Source organism: Protopterus annectens, chromosome 2.part1 (assembly GCF_019279795.1).
Source record: "Protopterus annectens isolate FY-2018-M chromosome 2.part1, PAN1.0, whole genome shotgun sequence".
Classification (NCBI taxonomy): Eukaryota; Metazoa; Chordata; order Ceratodontiformes; family Protopteridae; genus Protopterus; species Protopterus annectens.
In genome coordinates this window covers 532,900,708-532,921,989 of record NC_056729.1, presented here as the reverse complement: position 1 = coordinate 532,921,989, position 21,282 = coordinate 532,900,708, and the positions used below count along the sequence as shown (strand labels likewise).

Genomic DNA, 21,282 nt, shown 5'->3' with positions numbered 1-21,282 from the left:
GGCACCATGTGTGCTCTCAACTAAATGATTCTATACCTTCCTCCCCACCCCTGTCCTGCAGCTTTGCTTAGTAACGGCCAGGCCAGGCCAGTTTGCATTGCTCCAGTGTGCTTGCTGCTACGGTGACACACCCCTCTGCTGATGTCATGTATCTCCCCTGAGCCACTCCTCGGTATTATAGTGCTGCGCCGTATGGTTCAACCTTCATCCGGTGAGACATTTGCAATTCAGTATTATCTGCCGCATTTGCATGGCATTGACTACTAATTCATAGTTACCGCGCCGAACACTGTCACAGGCCCTTAGCAACCCTTGCACCTTGGTTGTGGTGTTCCATGCCTACCATTGTGTATTATGGTGTAAACCTGATTTGTATTACATTGCAATTTTATGACATTTTTATATATTTTCTTTATGTTCCAGTTTGCGCACACATGCCCTGCGGTTGTACTGTGCGTTACTGTGGACATGACATTAAATGTTGTTTTTTAGGTGTTGTGCATCTTTTCTTATGCCATTGGCTGTGTATTTAGCCACTGGCATATGTTAACTTTGTAATACATGAGTCTGGTCCGCTTCCAAAGCTCCGATGTTCTGTTTGGGAAAATGTAAACCGTGTTTTTTGGTTTACATTTCTGTGGGCTTATGCTACACCTGCACCACTTCATGAATCACTATCTGCCTTCATTTGCATGGTGCGACACTGCGCATGGGGTGATTAGCATACTTATGTCAAGGGCTGCGCAGTTCTGGCGTACGCCGGTAGTGCACGTGGTATTGGATCGTACCTGAATCGCTCGACGGCCATATTTGGCATTATTCCGCCTATGCTACGCCTGCGCCTGGCGCAAGCTTCATGAATCCCGGGGCTAGTATTCTAGATAATCTCATTATGAAGACATATTTCACATATATCTATACATTTATCAATTGTTTGTTTAATGCTTTTATATAAACTACTCACTTTATTTGTCAATACCAGTCAATATATGTATTTGTGCAATTTAGTCACCACTTCTAGAAAGTTTTATTACAAAGGCTGCCTGTTTACTCCTCTATGTGAGTTATCATGAGTGTGTAAGAGTGGATATACAATAATTCTACAAATGGAATTACAGAGAACCATGAAACACAGTAACAAGTAAATATTATGCAATATATGACTATAACCAAGAAGATCAAAAACAAAAAAAAAAAAAACATTTTTGAGCCCCCCTCCCACTGCTGAGCTCCCCACACTACTGTATCTTTAAATGTACTAACTCAGAGATCACGCAACTTTGGGGGTAATGAAAAACTTCCTTACTCTCAAATTTCTGTAGAATCACTCTTTACAGTTTATATTCATAACTTAAAGAGTCTGTTAAGCTTATTTGATAAATCCCATTTCAAAGAAATATAGTGAGATGAAACCCATGTATCCCATAAATGCTGCTTTTTTATTCCGTTTCCTAGTTACATTTGGGTTTCTTTTTCTGTGTAACTGTTAATGTACCCAGGATGTTACATAATGTTAATGGAATATTTTGTACAGCCTTTCATACCTCTCAGCTGTCCAGATTTTTGCAGAATGCCCATTTTTGCTTGGTAAGTTTTGCTCTGCTCCTCATAAAATTTGTAGTTTTCTGGCAAATCTCTGAGATGATCTGAGGACTAAAGTTATTTAAATAATGATATACTTTTGAGTTATAGACTTCATGTCCTTTAGAAAATGCATACTAAGTCAAATCCTGTAATTCTGGCAACTTTTAAACTTTATAAAAGCAATATTTAGAATCTGCCCCTATTTTGGGCCTTTGTGCCTCCATTATTTCAGGCTTTGTCCAGATTTCTTGCACTAAGAAGTCGAGAAGTATGCAGTCTTTTCTCCGTCTCATGGCTGAAAAGGGTTAGAAGATCAGTACACCTACTTGCTGTGCATTCATTCAGACTACAGGTTTACTGTACTGTACTGTACTGATCTCCTGCGATTTGTTTCTGCTCTGAAGTTTTTCTGCCTAGGCCACCAGGATCTTTGTCACTCAAACTGAAACCCAAATCTTTTCTGCCGTCTCCACCACTGTGGATAGCTGTTTAAAAATGAATTGCTTCTTAACTCATCTGAGTTGTTGGACGCATAGATTAAAGGAGCAGACAAATTATATTTATTACGTTTTACTTTACTGTCTGCCTGAGGTTACGTGTTTAGGCATTATTCCGGACTGTGACCTTAATGAAGCTAGATCAGCTATATCAGCTATATGTTTAGTCTTTCTTAGAGGGCAAAGCTTATAGCAACTGAGTGTGTGTATTCAATATAAACCTGTGTGATTTCTCATTTATGACTGAACTTTTTCAGACTGTTTTAAATATGACAAGAGTTTATCACATAGTTAGATGTTTCACAAACTGAGTGTGTGTATTCAATATAAACCTGTGTGATTCCTCATTTATGACTAAACTTTTTCAGACTGTTTTAAATATGACAAGTTTATCACATAGTTAGATGTTTCACAACACAGATACTCTCATAAAGGCATAACTTCGTCCTTACCCCTGACTCCTGACATGTTTTTGTAGTATGCACAGCTGTTCTGTATACTGTCTTTGGCATTCACGGATGTCTGATTATTCGCAATATGTCCTTACCCCTGCTGAAGTCTGCAAACTTTCCTTTTTGAGGCACTTAAAAGGGCAAGGAAAAAAGCATTTAGTGCAATTTCTATTTGCCTTGAAGTTTCCATGTCTTTCTCTATCTTTCTGACTGCATTTACTGCTTTGCATTTAAGTGTGTATAGAATTAATATCACCTGGACAGGAAGCATTGATGTACCTGTCAGCAGTGTGATCACATGTCTCCTCTGCAGTCATTTCCACATTATGTTGGATGTAAGGATATGCTGTCCTTGACGTATCCTATCTTATGGGCTACCTAGCTTTGTCCAATAGGCTGCCATCATGTCATTCTAGCTGTTATGCTGCTGATGTTGTACCTATCCCATTTCTTTTTTTTTACTAAAATGATTTTTATTTTGATGAAATAACACAATCATTTAATACATTCATAACATTAAATAAATATTTACAGTATTTACATTCAGCTTGACAAAAAGGATTCAGGTAAAAACATTTGTAGTTACATAATAAGTTAATATATAAACTATGATAGATAGGAAGAGTTTGGTTCCATCTGTAGGCTATCAATCAAATTCAAAACTTTTCTCCACGGACTGTTAACCAACGGCTTAGGAAAAGTTCTTAACTCTTTAGTTCTTTTCTCCATTAGTATGCATTTCTTATCCTATCCAATTTCTTTATCCTCACCACCTTGTCCCTATTCTGTTTTTTGGATTCCCTGATGATGAAACTCTTTACAGGTCACATTTCCTCTGCAAATAAAAGTCCTCTTGTATGAATTCCTTCCTGTGCCAGGCGAATTGTCATTGCTTTTGTCCTTCTGGATTCAGCTTTCAAAATTAATGCCCTCTCCTTGTTTACAGTCAGGGATAATCGTACCACTTGGCATTAATACTTGCCTGTCAATCTTGTGGGATGAACTTATTGCTTCTCCAGTAGTCGGGAAACTGGAATCAAATATACTCAAGCTAACCTGGTAAACAAACACTAAGTACATTGTAATGCTAGCTGTAGTAACAAGATATACTGCAATGACACACAATATTTAATCAAATTAAAATGTCTGTTGAATGCTGTAAACATTCAGCAATCACAGCAGCACACATTTATAGGAAATGAAAACAAAATGAAAAATCGCCTCACAAACACCTTATTAAGGTACAACTTAGTGACTTTTAAGATGTGCTGCGAGAAAGTGTAGGGAGTAATTACAGTAGTGCAGACAGTTGTGTTCTCACTTTGAAGTTGTTTACAGGCTATTAAACTTTGAGAACCAACATGCTGAATAAGTTTATTAAATCTCTTATAAATCCAGCTGCACATGCTTTTTCATTTTTGGTTCTTAGTGTTTTAACGGAATAATACATTCACCAGTATTCTGGACTACTGCAGCATCCCTGGAGCATGTTGATTAATGCTGTAGTTGTGCAGTGTTTACGTTACTATTTGTATCATGAGGGTATACTTTTCTAAAGCTGACAATGCTGAATTATCTAAAACAAGGTTACATGCTCTGCACAACTTTATTCTTCTCCCGATGAGCTCTGGACTGCTGTCGTTTCTGAAGCGTATTTAATGTCTTATTTCTGGTTCTGTAGTTTTTTTTATAGAAAAAAATGCAATATGTTTTGTAGTACAAAACACACCTGAATGGAGGCTGGAAAGGGATTTTCAGCAAAATGTGTTGCTGAATCTTAACCAACTTTGATATTACAAGAGGATGATAAGGTTTTAGAAGAGCATTGTGAGTATATTTTGATGTCATAACACACTATTGCTGCTTTTGAAAACAGAAAATGAGGTGGTATTGAGAGTGTCCAGTTATACTTGTGAGAATGCATGTAGCTGTCAGACTACAGGCACTCTTGACAGAGATACGCACATCTGTTTTGGTTTTGAAGGAACATGTTATTATACTTGCAACAGCAATACTAGTATTTAGCTTAGAAAACCTTGTGTGAAAACAAGAACTAAAAGCTACAAATAAAATATACAAAGTTGTAAGGGAGTTGTGTTTCTTTGTTGTTCTTTTTTAGGTACTAAATGAAGCAGTGGGCGCTCTGATGTACCACACTATCACATTAACACGAGAAGATCTGGAAAAATTTAAAGCGCTTCGAATAATCGTTAGAATTGGCAGTGGTTTTGATAATATAGACATCAAGTCTGCAGGGGAATTAGGTAAGATGGAGAAGGAGAACGCATGGTTGATAGATGGTGCAGTGTAGCAGCAAAGACATGGCTGGCGACAGTAGAAAATGTTTAGTGGGACATCTGTGTAGCATACGTTTCTTTAGATTTTGTATTCAACAAGAGTACATACTCAGCTTATCTTTCAATGTAAAGGACTGTCCTAATCTTACACACTGAAATACTTAGCCTGATTGAGAGTGTCATTCACCAACACTTAGCATATTGACATCTAAGAACCCCAAAATGGTCAGCTGGCCAGTATACTCTCTTAAGTGCAAACTTTTTTCCTTCCAAATGATGTGAAAAACTCTGCAGCAGTGCTGATATCAAACAATGTAATTTCCTTTATTCAGACATGTACAGACAGCTGCAGCTTCACTAATACAGTATTAAATAGACACTTCACTGTTTATATGATGAGGGTATTGTATCTGGTTATAATTAAAACACATGGACTTGTTTATATTATCTATGTATGTATGTGTTTGTGTGCTTCTGTGAGTTAGTGTATCGACTGCATAGCACTAAACATATTTTTTGTTTCATACCTATTTTGTTGTATTGGGTAGTCCATAGATGCAAGGGGAAAGTCACAGAAGTTCAAAATGAGTAATTTACTCCAGGAGCATTATAGTCATTGGCTGCATCTTTTGTGAGGGATACTACACTGTGTATTGTTTTTAGTACAGTGTCTGGCAGCTATACTGATCTACTTGGAACACCAAAAAAAAAAAAAAGAAAGAAAAAAATGGTGTAATCTCACAAATGTTATGAAGGAAGCTTTATTTTAAACTTGCTTGAATGTGTTCATGCACACCACCCCACCCACATATAGGTGAGTAGTCATTGTTGTTTTTGGTATATTTTGTTTCTGCATTTGCAGTTCCAGTATGTGTTGGTTGCATCTTAACCTCTGTAGTTAAGGCCTGCATTGCTGATGCCATCTCAGTTCACTGAGGGAGGCACTTATTGTGCAGTTTCAATACTGAGCATATTTTGTGCAGCAATGCTTTGGCACTCATTGGCACCATTTTTGGCACTAATTTCTCTTCTTCACTACTGGTTGAGTCTGTAACCTGTTTGGTGATGCTTTCTGCAGATTTCTTTACAGCAGGCAGTATTGTAATCTCTTGGGTGGTACAACAGTGCAACAGCCATGTCTGGGATTTGGAAACTTTGAAGCTTATATGGGTGGTATTACTCACATTAACAGTGGTGCTGTAGACCCTTACTGCACTTTGCTTAACTCTTTGCATCCCATGTCACCCCCGTGTGTAGTACAGGCACTCTAGCGCCTTGCGTGTGATATTTACCAGTGCTGACTGTGCCCCCTTGTGTTTACTAATATTGTATGTGGAGAGAGTAGTAGTCAAGAGCATAACCATCTCATTTCTCCTAGGGATAACAGTATCTTGTGTTTTCCTTTAGAGATGCAAAATTGTGTGCTTTCACTGCAGCTCAGCCATGTGAGTTGCATGCCTCACACAATGTGCTTTGATTCTTGTTTCATTTCTGATGGCGCAAGTGCTATATTCCTGAAGTTCCATCTTTTGTTAAACCACGGTCCCTTCTGCCTCATGTGATGGTAGCTTGGACAAGTGTTGAAGATCCTGTTGCACTTATCAAAAAGATCAGGGAAATATGCCCAGTGTCCTGGTCAGATGTCTCCCCACCACCTGGTTCTTTCTTGAAAGTAGACCACTAACCTAGCAGGACCAACCTAGATACAAAAACGTAAGTAGATAAATAATTATTGTTAATATTAGGATTTGCTTGTAGGCATAGATTACTCAGAATGTAAAACCTATGACCTAAACCGTAGGTCCCTTTAACAGGGTTTCTAATTGATTTTGCTTTTCTGCTCCTTTTAGCCTTATCCTTTAAAGGGACTGATGCATTTCTATTTTGTCAGACCTTGACAAAAGGGGTTGTGTGGTTAGATAACCAACCGCTTTTCATTTACATAATGCAGAGCTAGTTTTTCATCAAGGCTGCATGGTAGAAAAATGAAAAGAGTTTCATAAAAATTATGTCAGTCTTAAAAAATATAATTGGCATTAATTTTTTTTTGGGGGGGGCAAGGCCCTAATGTCTTTCATGTAGGGAGCTATGCCCCTCTGCCCCTGAATTTAATATAGTAAACTCTGTAGTTGCTGCAGTGTGAATCAAGGGTGAACCCCAAATGCTACCACAACCTGATTTAATTAAAGTACTTTTCAACAAAGTGTTATCATATGGATTGATAGATAACAACTGAACCATCAGTTATTACAATGGATTTTAAGGCAGGTCCAACAGACCTAATGAAAGAGGAGAGGAGATGGTAGCAGCTGATGGCCAGCTGTGGGGATAAAAAAACAATGATATTTTGCTGGGTCCAGTATTCCCGTCATACCCGTGCTTTTCTAAATGCATAAACTTTGACATATTTTTATTTATTTTTTATTTACATTTTGTCTACCAGGGTAGAGTACTAGTTAATGAATGACAGACCATTCGAAGAAACAGCCCGGGTGGTATGCAAAACAATATGATGAGAGTGTAAACAACAATAATGGGTTTTGCAGCTTTGGGAGTCGGGTGAAACTTCCTTTTCCCCACAGTTCTACAGTTCCCACAGTTTCACTGAAATCAGAGTATAGTCTTTAAGTAAAGATGGGAGTTGATTTTACAAAGTTGGATATTTAGGGCATAGCTCGGTACTGATTATGTATACGTTAACAAATACCTGACCTTCACGGTCTGTTGGAATGCCTCTCAGCAGACCAGTGGTGCATATAGATCTGATCACTCAGAAGTCGTTTTGTGGCTTATAAAGTTTGAGAACCAAAGTTCAGAGGTAGACGGGAAAAGCCTCCTACAGAAGAGTAAACACTAGGAGAAATGATTATAGTGATTCAAGATTTATGTAGGCATTTTATTAGGGAGAAGGTCAGGGTGCACTCTTAATGGTGATTTCCATCATGTCAATGTTCTGAACACGCACACCTACCAAAAGCAGTTTCTGAAGTCTCTTGTATATTTCTGCCATTTAGCGTGAACCAAGGTGGATACAGCTTATTTTTTGTTAATTGGATATCTTATTTTATTGTTAATTGGACATTTTATTTTATTTTATTGTTAATTGGACATCTGATTTTATTGTTAATTGGACATCTTATTTTATTGTTAATCTTTAGCGACAGGTAGCACCTACAGCTGAGCAATAGAAATTCCACAAGATTTTTAAAATCAAGCAGTTTGTAGTCCTTTTCCTCAGAAGGCAGCAACATGTACCACTTCAGATATCAGAGCTTTTGGCATTAAAATATCACTGACTTTGTGAAAAAAGAGCAGTGACTGTGCTACTAGAGAAAGAATAAAACATAAAATTCTTCCATTATTTGCACTTTGCTAACTGTATTGGATAGCATGATAGAACTCTGAAAAATGACTCAGACCTGGCTTAACTACCATCACTTATGTAGGTTGAGGAAGGATGAGAGTGAATGGTCCATGTCAGAGCATCTGTGCAGGTTTTCACTGCAGGAGCACCACCTGAGAGAATGAACTCATTGCATAATGGATGAGTCAGGGCATAAGCCCAGGTAGAGTCACACTTTAGATCAGTATAGCAGATGTGAGGAAACGTTTCTACACTGGGTTTAGTGTAGGGGGAGATTGCATCATGCTTACTAGCTCATAGGGGAAGAGTATTAGGAGCATGCAAACGTCTTCTAACCAGTACTAATCGATGGCCACAGTCTCCACTTGCTTGACTGTCATTTCTGAATATATATTTATATACATGTGTGTGTATATATATATATATATATATATATATATATATATATATATATATATATATGTATATATATATATATATATATATATATGTGTGTGTGTGTGTCTATATATATATATATATATATATATATATATATATATATATATATATATATAGTGTATGTGTGTGAAAAAAATTTAAATCAGAAATTTGAGTAGGTGCGTGAAGTAAAAATTCTGGAATATTTTGTGGGTTTGTAAGATGAATTTCAAGAATAAATCTATTGTGCTCTAATACAAGTTATTTAGCACAAGTCCCTAATGTTATTCAAGGAATGATTAGATGAAACATGTTGCCAGCTTGAGTTTTGCAGCAACTGCAAAATCAATGTAAGGTGGGAGGTTGGCATAATGGTTAAGCTTTTTACTTTGCAGGTGTGAGGTGCAGGGTTTGATTCTCACATGGGGTAATTGGCTAGGCTTAAAATGACCCATGAGGGCAGTTAGCCTAGTGCTAACCTATGAACCTAAATTCTGGACTCTTAATGTTTCCTTTATGTACAGTTGTCTTATTTACAACTTGTCGAAGCTGAATAGTCAGTATTCAGTAACCTTTTGTGACTAGAAGCAAGGATGTCTTAATGAAATGTAAACATTTGTTATGTAGAGTGTTTTTAATAACTGCTATTGATAGAAACTGGCCTAAACTGGACTGGGTTTGTTCCATTTGGGGCAACCCTGCTGCTGCTGTTGTCTCTTATTCATGTCTACAGCATGTCAGCATATTGCTAGCAGGGCATGCTGGGTTTTGTAGTGGTCTTGGTTTTCACTGTGTCTTTTGTGCTGAATGGGAGGATAGTTTAGTAGAAGCTAAGTGCTCAGGTATTACAGGAAGTAGACCACAGAAAATGTCCACTTTACATGACTAAATCAGTGAAGTTTTTAATATGTTGATGTGAAAGGTCCCTTAACTGACTGAATTATCACATTACCCTTTAGAGGGTTCCAGCAGAAATGCCTCCCTTCAGGATTGCAGTCTTTTGTCTACTGTTTCCTCACTTTGCATTTTGGACTCCGTGTCCTTTTGCAATGTACTCTGATGAAACATAGTGCAGCATAGTGCAGCGGTAGTGCAGAGTTCTGGTACTGGTTTGAACATGCTCAGTAGTGTTTTTTTTTAAACACCTTTATTGCTTTTTATTTGAGTCACTGACTTCTTGCATTGGAACTTCACAGTAAATGATATAGTGAATGTACAGCATCCTTAACAAACTTCATAGATGTCTTTTGTTGCTGATTTTTTTACACATGCTTATTTGTTTCAGTACAGCCTGGTTATTTATGCTGATGTACAGAAGTTATTTACTAATTATGCATTTCTTACATGGAATGCATGTAAGTCTGGTATTACTTTAGAAAGATATTTTACAACTTATAAATAAAACTGGTCACAGTGCAAGCTCACAGCCAGAGGAGGAGGATTGCATTGCTACAGAAGAAGATATTTGCTTTGTGTTTGTTCATAGGTTCATAGGTTTATACTAGGCTATCTGCCCTAAGGCATTTATAAGCCTAGCCCAAAGTTTTGTGGCTTACGCCACCCCTTATATGAAAAAATACTGTGCCCATTAGTTTGTTGTGCCTCTGTCCAGCAGTGACCCAGAGATGATTCCCGGGGTAAACCTACGATCTCCCATACACAGGTCAAGATTTCTCTTGAACAGAGCCAGCGAGGTGCTCTGCCTAACATGGACCGGGATTTTATTCCACAGCATAGGGAGTCTCTGAGTGATAAATCTATCCCTCCAGCACGTCCTATTTATATCCGTGCTAAGGTTTAAGTCGCTTGCTCTAGTGGTTCTGATGGATTTGGATTTTTTGAGGTGGAGCATGTCCATTAATTCCGGGTTGGACATGTGAAGCATTTTCCCACCATGTGGCAACACCTGATGTGATCCAAGCTACAGTTGCTTTCGGATGTCTGAATGCTGACTGTTACTTTGGGGTTGACTGCATATCTTCTGTGCACCAGTTTCTGTGAAGGTGTCTGACCTGGATTTGGTAGGAGCTTATGTCAGTTTTCTTTCCAGTGTAGGAAGGCTTGCTTGGAAGCAATGTTTTGCATGAAGGAACTAAAGATTTTTGAAATTCGTTGGACCTGTAGGTCCTACTTTGTTCACTGAACTGCAAAACACTTTCTCAAATGGAGAGCTTATTTGTTAAGTACTCTCCTAGCAAGCATTATAGAGAACTGTTTACTTTGTGGTCTCAGAGATGGTATTGGTACTTGCAGGTAGACAATATGAGCTCAGGTATGTAACATCTTGTTTTCTAATACAAACAAAGTCTGAACAAATTTCGCAGGGTCACATATTGATATACTGAGCACCAAAATCGTGGACAGTCTTGCTTTCACTTATACAACAGATTTTCTGGTTTCAGTGGTGGTGCTTCTGGTTAAGTGTAGTTAGGCTGTTAAAAACATCTTTCTCAGCACTCCTCCTCCCTATTTTTGAATTATACAATAGTGTTTGATTTGGATGCATTTTTGTTAAAATAATTCTGGTGCTCATCCACTGCGATTAGTAGATCTCATTCTGAAACTGAAAGCAGGTGAAGCATTTTGCTTCTCTGCATTGGTTTACTGACCCATTGTTAATTTGTTCTCTTAAATCTGTACCTTCATTACCCCCTAGCCTGGCTTACAGTAACTTGAATAGTTATGAGAAGGCTGTATGTTAAAAAGGCTTAAGAGTATCACACTTAAAACAAATACTGTGATACCGTGCCTGCTAGAAGTCATGTTTAGGCATAAATGACAGAAAGCATCACTTTCACTTTAACACTTATACATTTACAGCTGAATGGAATACTAATCAGCAGTAACTCGACCTTATGTCTAGTATTGCAGAGACAAGAACACATGATGAACATGGGGGTATCCTGTATTAACAACAGTACAGTCTGTGGAACAGCATTTTAGGCATCTGATTAGTTGCACTCTGCTTCTTTGTCTCGTCACTAAAGGAAGGTGATCAGCGACCTATACTAATTACTGCATTACTGTTGATCACTATGTTCATCACATAGGACTTACTGTTGGCAAGTACGTGCAGATACTATTGACTCTGCATTCTCAGTTTGCTACATGACCAGGTGGCCTTTAGGCCTTTTCTTGCTTTTTTTCTGGCTTTCTAGCTTTTATGCATGTGGATAAATTTATTCTGTGTTTGGTTTTCCAGTATGTATTTTCACTTTGTGTTTTTTACTGAAGTACCTCAAGTTAGCAGCAAGTGGCAAGGTCATTCTATTCAGGGGTGCACTGACTGACTCATGCTGTTCCTCACTGGCTGGCCAACATTGGTGTCCCCAGACCCTATTCCTCAGCACCCCCTTCCCTAGACTCATTTATTTATACTGTTTTACCTGTCATTAGATCACATTAGCCTTTTCCTCTCTGACATAGCAGTAACATCTAACGCACACATTTCCACAAAACCTTAACTAAGTATGCTAGGCCACAGAACATAACAGTGTCATTTCTTCATTGTATAGCTGAACTTATTGGCTTCTTTAACCATACCTTTCTGAGTTTTACAATTCAAGTATGTGCTCTAGTAGTTTATACAACTGTATGGATGCAGTTAATTCTGGTAAATTGTAATGCAGCCCGCATAAGACCCACTATTTACGCCTGCATTTTCTGTCACTTTACCTGTCCCTTGTATGTTTGCCAAACAAATCCTAGTGAACCCCACTGTACTTTTACAACTGCCCTTTATGTGTTTTGTCATTCTTCCCTAACAAATCTTTATATAGCCCACTGTGTAAACCTTCAGTCTCTCCCACTCTTTATCAGTCACTTCAGTATTTTCTTCATCTTCTTCTGTTATGTCTGCTGTTTAACATCATTATGTCATCACACGTGCCTATCTTTAAGTATATTCCCTTAGTAAATACCACATCTGTTCCACTATCAGCTATCCTCTGCAGTCTAGATCATACTTCATGTGGCTTCTCTTATGTAGCGTCATAGCCTAGCAAACATACTGCCACAATTTGTGGTTCCATAATTCCAGGTACTTTCACTTTTCCACATCACTTTCTTCTGTCATGTAACAACTGGCTGCAGCTGTCAATGCTAATTCACTCTGTCAACTTAAGACACAGTAAATGTTGTCATGCTTTTATTTTTTTGTTTCTTCTACTCTCTGGTGACATATAAACCACTCCAAGTTCTTTCTGCTCCCCAAATGCTCAAATAAATTGCCCACCCTCCTAAATGTAACTACTGCTCACAGCTCAGTCTTATGTTTTCTCAGTTGTGAAGGCATCAGCCATAAAACAGAGCACATAGACTTGGTTGCTAGAATGATCTAAGCACCCTTGTCTGTGGAATGTAGTTAAAATCCGTAGCACAAAACATCCATCTTCTCTTCCCCAGATATAACATTTAAGTAATTTGATTGTCCAAGCACCAGAATAGGCATAGGATGCAGGTTTATCAGCAAGCAATCTTAGTGTGCAATGTTATAGTGGTTCATCCTCAACTCATACGTTTGACTCAGACTGCCCTATAATTGAGCTTTATGCACAGCAAAAGAAAAACTTAACAGTAGGAGTTCCGTTTACCTCCTGTCACATCCAAAGCCTTCACTAACACCCACCCTTACTAATAGTGTCAGTAATTAAAAGAACATACAAGTATTGTGTGACTTTAGTATGAGAAAACCCACTGTTCATGAGTTAAGCAGCTGTTTAGCAGATGTGATACGTTTCTAGTTAGTTAAGGAATCATAAAGGCCTAATATTGCCTCTTGGAAACACTTCATTACTGATGTCTGAGGAAAGTAATATCATTCATGTCAGCCCACCTAACATCATTTGTGACAATGATGCACTCACACTTCACAGTAAACCAACACCTCCTCCCATACCATTACTCAGAAAAGTTGCAACAACTCTATAATGCCGTAAACCCCTTCATCTGATCTGTATTCTGTCAGACTTTATTTGTAAACAATGCAACTTCCATCCCAAAATTGTCCTTTTCTGTGTTCAGAATTAGCTTTTTCCATTAACCAAACACTTCTATAAAGCCACATATTTACATTGGATAACTAGTGAGTTTCACTCACTGGTCAAATCAAGAAACTCATATTGGCCACCTGGAAACATACTCATCCAAGGACGACTTGACATACTCATTCTGCATAATCAAGCTAAATATTCAGTCAAAAGATTCATTAGTGTATTTGCCCATTTAGCAAACTTCAACAATTACTGGCCCACAACATTTCTGGAAGTAAGTGGTAACTCTAATAGACCGATCAGGGATAAGTATCTCACCTAAAACATTTACATCTGAGCAGTTTGCAGTGGAATTTGCAACCTTCTTTAAAATTTCACAGTCTATACGTCTCTAGCAATCCCTGCTTTAGACTCATATCTCTTACTAGTTTGGTTCTAAAAGATGCCTTATCCAGAAGCTAGTGTGTTGTTAAATTTAATTCCCAGTCCTGGATCTACTGGGGCTTGACAGCCCTTATCCATATCTCATCATGCTATGCAGTGACAAAAAAAAATCACCCCACTTTTAATGTACTGCATTAATTCCTTCCTAAAGCAGCCTTCTTTCTCATACTGGAAGGTTTACTATCATATTTCTGAATCGAGCTCTGTCAACTGCACATTTGTCGAACATGGAAATTAGAAAACAGTAATGTCGAACACTGAAAGACAACCTAGGAACAGTTTTAACATGGGTCAAGATAGGTGTTCACTGTTATTCTGAACTACAAACCTTTCCCCTATCTCGACCCATGTTAAAACCCGTTCCTAGGTTGGCTTCTAGTGTTCGACATTACCGTTTTCGAATGTCCGTGTTTGACAAATGTGCAGTCGATGGAGTTCGATTTGGAAATATGATAGTAAACCTACTGGAATTGGGTGTTTATAACTCTGTTCCCACTTGCAGCAACCCAGCTGGTATCTCTCAGTTCAGACTTATTTCATCGCTTCCCCATTTAGTATGTGTGCTGGAAAACGCAGTTTGCAACCATATCAGTGGTGTACATAATAATGGTGTGACCAGTACTACTGTATGGTACAGGAACCTGAGCAGTAAAGGCAGAGTAGTTGAGGAAGTTAGAGGTGATGGAGATGAAGTGCCTGAGATGGGTGGTAGAATGCATACTATGGGACAAATGAAGAAATGAGTACATCAGAGCAGAAGCCTAAATAGCTCTAATGGCAGAGAAAGTCAAAGAGAACAGCTTATGGCAGTTTGGGCATGTGCAGAAAAGCAGAAGAAATTCTGGTGAAGGTGATCTTGAATAGGCAGGAAGAAGGCAAGAGGGAATCAAGGACATCCAACAAAGAGACGGGTGGGCTGTGTGAAAGAATGCGGATTGTATGACAGTCACGCATGACCGTTGAAGAAGACAGATGAGTGACACTGAAATGAGAGAGATGGCGACAGTTGACAAGACACCCCGACCCCATGTAGAAAATGAGGAAAAGCGGGGGTCAATGATGATGATGAATCAAATCACTGATTTCTTTTAGCAGTGCAGTATTCGATCAAACCATCTACATGGATTCCTAAAAGGAAGAAGTATCCTGACAGTCCTCTTAACACTTATGGGCATTGTACTAACCAACAATAGCAGAGATAATGTAATAGACACTCTGTTTATTAACTTCTCCACGGCATCTGACAGCATTAGTCAGAAAGACCTGCCGGATTCAGTAGCCTTCCATAGCTTTGGTCCTTGTTAATTGGTTTTCAAGCCATATGTTTCAGAGAACCTTCAAAATTAGATCTAACAGTGCCTCATCTTCCCTTCAATATGTTTGATCAGGAGTCCCTCAACACTGATATTTAGGGCTCATCTTTGATGTTTACGCCTCATCTTCTTCAGTCTTTTCACAACCACCTTTCCCTAGACCAGCAATAAAATCTACTTCTTTATGTTAATGAGTTGATATTCTTTGATTTAGTCTCTGATAAATTTACAGATAATTTTCAACAAAACTTCCATCTAGATACAGTCAAGTCAGCATATCCTGAATGCTTAGAAAATTAAAGTATTGTTTTTGCACACTCAAAGATTTATCTTAAATACAACAGTCAAACAGTTGAACCAGTATTCAGCTTAAGATAATTTGTCCTACCACTCTGTCAACACACATAAACAAGCAAAAATTAATTTAACCTTTGCCAGGTGTAGCAACATGTTCCACCTTCTCACTCCTCTAGGTTGAGCGAAAGACAAGAACATTTTGCAGGGCCAGTTTGAATGTGGTCTGTTCCTTCTCTCTTGCACTTCCAAGTAAAAATTCTCCGAATGGAGAACGAGCTCCAATATGAGCCACCAATTAATTCTTCTCTCCCTCACAGTAAGATTCACTGTGTAACTCTTAGGTGAGCAAACTGGCTACCAGTGCAGCATGGAGCCAATCTCTTCCGACTTAAACTAATTTGTGAAAAAGCTGTTTAGTAATGCTTTGCCAATACTGAAATCCAGTATACTAATAAAATTGTCATATTGTTAACTGCATGCATATGCTCAAGGTTCCAGAATTCTACAACAACCTAACAGTAGCCTGAAGTGTGCTGGACATCCCTTTTCTACTCATGGCCTCCCACCCCCAAAACAACAGAAACTGCAAGTCTGCTAAAGAATTCTGACTGAAAATGGCTAAACATTTACAAAACACAGCAGAATGCTCATGATATAAGTATTCCCAATGCTTCCCTCCTACTAAAACACCTGCTGTACTATTACTCTGTAATTTATAGAAAGTATAATGCAACTCCTTTAAATAACGTGCATACCTACTCTTTTCCACAGTCTTATGTCTGTCAACCTACAAGCTTTAGTTCCATTAAGGTTGGTTGTGTACTTTAAATAATATGCTGATTTCTGTTTAATTTGTCTAATATTACTAATTGTGAATACTGTCCCATACTGAATTATGGAAAGTTTGTGTTGTTGTTTGTACCATTATGTAAAAATACTGCTTTTTTGTATTATGGATGGCACAGTGGTGCAGCGGTAGCATTGTCGCCTCACAGCAAGAGGTTCTCTGGTTCAATTCTTGGCTGGGGCACCTTCTGTGCAGAGTCTGCATGTCCTCCCTGTGTTTGTGCGGCTTTCCACTAGGTGCTTCGGTTTACTCCCACATTACAAAGACGTGTCTGGAGCATTTCTCCTCAGGTCTCCCCTGAAAATTGGCTTGTTCCAAGTCGGACTTTCCCAGTTAACAAATGTTAAATAAATAAAATAAAATGTATGTCTAATATTATCTTCTAGGCAGTGGCTGAAATGGCTGGATCAGTCCACTACCACAGTTAATAAATGTAATAAATAAAACTATAATTAAATATAATTAGAAATTAAACTCTGCTCTGGAGAGTGTAATATTGGCATACTTACTCTGTCTTTTTGTTCAAGTCACTACATGACTACATATAAGGTGAAGTTTCTGCTGATTTAAAAGTCATTGGGAAGCTGATCCTAGGGCTTTGATGCATTGGCTGTGACTGTTCCCAGATTACCTAGATGTTCTTCGTGTTTCACTGTTGCAGTCATCACCTGTGGGTTATCCCTGCTGTGGTAGCTTTTGGCCGGCCCAAATACCAGAGTCAGTGTTTTTGTGCGCCGGCTGCTGTCATCTGTAGTCTGATGTCAGATTGTCAGTATTATAAAGTAAGGCAGCCGAGGTCATTACATCAGTGTTTCTTGCCTTGCAGCCCGTAGCAGAAGCAGTTCGCACGAGTGCCGGTCAGTCGCTACCAGAAGTAGAATTTCAGCAGAAAATGTCTAAAGCCTTCCGACGACACTACCACTAAGCAAGTTGTCAGTTCTCCATTATTCAGTGAGGCGCTTTCACAGCCCCTGATGCCCAACTCCCTTTCTACACAGACCTCTGCCAAGACCCTTTCAGAGTCCGGTATGCTGCAGAAATCCACTTCGTCCAAGCATTTGCTTTCTCTGCCTCGGTTGGGTCCGGAGCCGCGACACAGGCACTGGCTTCCAAGGAGGCCTTTCGCACTATCGATTCTAGACAAAAAACAATGTCTTCTCTTTCAGATACCGTTTCTCAGAGACCGATGGATTCTCTCAGGCCTTGAAGCCAGGCCACTCCTAGAAAATCTGCTTCTAGCCACCATCTTGCTACTGTTCCCCCACCCCAAGCTCAATTGCTTAACATTGTGGAGGATCTCATCTCCCTTATTCGAGGTACTCAGGCCCCCATTCCAAAAAGGAAAAGGCTTCCTTCTCCAGAAATTATGTCAGACCAAGAGTCTGAAAAATCTGATTATTCTGCCTTTAAAGAGGAACAACAGCCCTTAACTGTTTATGAGGATTCAGATGCAGAGGAATCCATCCCCTCTGCCTCCCCTCCAGAGGACCTCTCTTTCGGGGAAACCCTTCACTCCATCAGGGAACATTTTCAGTGGGAATCTCAGGACTACCCACAGTCAAAGAAACGACTTAGAGAGTTTCTGGACCTGCCCCAACACAGACCCCTGGCCATCCCACCTATTCTAGAAGTGGTGGATGATGTTTTCCTTGAACCCAGTTTAGCTCCTGATGCCCTGCCTCCTGCTCAAGCTAAACCTGACAGGTACTACAGAGTACCAGATTCTCACAAATATCTCTACAGGAACTCTGCTGCAGACCCTGAGGTCATTACACAGGGACCCAAAGGAGCTAAGGCTAGTTCTGCCAAGAATCCTCTTCCCTTTGACAAAGACTCCAGAGCTCTGGACAGATGGGGTAAAAAAGTATACACCTGTGCAACTTTAGCTATCAGAGCACTCAATTGTCAGTTCCATATATGTTCAAATATCAGTAACACACTTGGAACAATTAAAACAGAAGATTGCTACCTCTCCTGACGGTGCCAACTCAAAGGAGTTGGCAAAATTACTATACTCTGCTGGTCAAGTGGCCAAGCACTCATTACAATGTGGATATGATGCCCTAGAAGCCTCTAGCAGGACAGCAGTGACAAGATCTGTTATTAGAAGACATACATGGCTGAAGGAACGACCTCTCCCTGATCATATCAAGTCTAAACTTATTGATGCACTCCTAGATAAGGAATGCCTGTTTGGGGAAAAAGCAGAAGAGGTGCTTAAAAAGACAGAAGACAAAGCGAAATCTATGCAAATACTAAAAGATTTAATTCACGTTCAACCCCCCCCAGATTCAGCAGGAACTTCCCTTCTGAGCACTGGGCCTTTCCTGCACCCAGCAGACATGGCCAAAGTAAGCCCCGCAGAGACAGGACATCCAGGCCCCTATACCAGGGCCAGCAAAGAAGCAAGCAATAGACCACTTCCACCTCTAAGGCAGGCATTCTAAGCCAAGCTTCTTTGGTAAGCACTCACAATAACTCTCCCTCCTCCCTCTGCCCTCCTTTCACTCATCTAAAGCTAGGAGGAAGGCTCACCCTCTTCAAGGACAATTGGGTCTCTATAACCAAGGACCAATGGGTATTAAAAAATAATTTCTCAGGAATACAGATTATCCTTCAGTGAACTCCCTAGTCCAAGAGGGTACCCAGACCTGCCCCCAAACTAGTGGGCAGAGGCATTAAAATAGGTAAAAACAATAATATCCCAGGGGACAGTAGAACCTGTCCCTCTGGATCAAACAGGAAAAGGTTTTACTATAGACTATTCCTTGTTCCCAAAAAGGAGGGCACTTGGTGCCCCATCCTGGATCTATCCAAACTGAACACCTCCTTATTGGTCCCCTGATTCAAAATGCTAACCTTGCAGCAGCTCCTGCCTATGCTCACACAAAATGCCTGGCTGGTTACACTAGAACTAAAAGATGCCTATTTCCACATCCCCATCAGGGAATCATGCAGAAAATTCCTGCGATTCAGAGCAGGCAATCAGCACTTTCAGTTCTCTGCACTGCCCTTTGTCTTATCTACTGTTCCCAGAGTATTCACCAAATGCTTGGCCCTGGCTATAGCATTCTGCAGACAGAGAAATATACAGATTTACCCTTACCTAGACGACTGCCTTATTCAGGTAAACAGCAAAGAAAAGTTGCTCCAAGATCTTCTCTTTGTCAAAAAACTCCTAACTTCCCTAGGGTTAACCATCAACGAGAAAAAATAAAAGCAAAACCCCACAGGAAGATTGTTTTCCTGAGAGCTGTGCTAGACACAGCAACCTTAATGGCTTTCCTATCCCCAGACAAGCAGAGCTTCCTGCCATTCTACTTCACCCAGCTGGCTTCCGGACATCACCTCACTGTGAGGAAGTTCCTGCAAGCCCTGGGATACATGGCATCTTGCATCCTTCTCATCCCTCTTGCCAGGCTTCACATGAGAATGCTTCAGTGGTACTTAAAGAACCTTTGGTCTCAGCACTCTCAGTCCCCAGGGACCACTCTCCCACCGATCCCTTGCATAAGGGATGAATTTCTCTGATGGGCAGAGGCCTGTGGCATGAACAAGGGTCTTCCCTTCATCCTCCGCCCTTCCGGCCAAACCACGCACTTCCGGCCAAACCATCACCACCGATGCCTCAGACATAGCTTGGGGTACTCACCTAGCAGGCAGGTGTACCCAAGGCTTTTGGAATGCCCAGCAACTTCACTTGCACATCAACCAGAAAAAAATGATGGTAATGCAAAATGCTCTAACTTCCTTCCAACCCCATCTCAGACCAGGGGTCCTCCTTATAAAAACAGACAACACCACAGTAATGTGGTACATCAACAAGCAGGGGGGCACCCAATCTTACCCCCTTTGTAGGTTAGCCATGTGTCTCTGGCTTACAGCCACCTCCAATGGGCTACACCTAATTGCCCAATACTTACCAGGGATCAACAACACACTGGCAGATCATGTAAGCAGAAATTTACTGGACCCCCACGAATGGCAGCTCCACAGAGAAATATTTCTGCAAATCACCCAGGAGTGGGGGGCCCCAGAGGTGGACCTCTTTGCCTCACACCAAAACCACCAATTGCACAAGTGTTGTACCAGGGAGTATCACCTCCTAGCATGGAAGGTGGATGCCTTGACCTTCCCCTGGAGCTCCCTGTTTGTGTATGCATACCCTCCTCTGTCCCTTATTCCCAAGGTTCTGATCAAAATAAGAGAGGAGAGACCAAAGGCTATCCTCCTCGCTCCAGATTGGCCCAGACAGCATTGGTACACCGTACTATGCAGTCTGACCTTACATCCCCCGAAGCTGCTTCCCCTAAAGTCAGACCTCTTGACCCAGGAGAGGTGGAAGGTACTGCACCCAGACCTACAGACTCTCAAACTTTCAGCATGGCTTATACACTAAAAACTAACAAGAAGTCAGGCCCAGCATGAGAAAATCTTATGCAGGAAAATGGAAAAGATTCTGCTCCTGGAAACAATCAAAAGGGGGCAGTACCTCCTAACCTTCCATCCCTCTCATCCTGGATTACTTAGCAGAGTTACTGAATAGTGGCCTCTCCTTCTCCTCAATTAAAATCCATGCCTCGGCCATCTCTGTCCATTATGATTCAGACCCACCCCTCTTCTCTCATCCTTTGATTAAGCAATTCCTCAGAGGGGCTTCTAATGTCAGGCTTCCCAGAAGACCTCATACTCCACACTGGGACCTGAATTATGTGTTAGAGAAACTAACCTTACCTCCTTTCGAGCCTGCCGCTTCAGCAGAATTTAAATACTTCT

General features: G+C 40.1%; 1 protein-coding gene across 2 annotated transcripts in view; it reads left to right on the top strand.

Annotated features, from left to right (window-relative positions):
* CTBP1 (C-terminal binding protein 1) overlaps positions 1-21,282 on the top strand; it is a 1,058,813-nt gene that overhangs the window by 462,139 nt on the left and 575,392 nt on the right. For both annotated transcript variants that reach the window (XM_044062322.1, XM_044062321.1), the window contains one exon: positions 4,653-4,797. In XM_044062322.1, the coding sequence (XP_043918257.1) occupies positions 4,653-4,797 (145 nt within the window). The remainder of the gene's footprint in view (positions 1-4,652; positions 4,798-21,282) is intronic.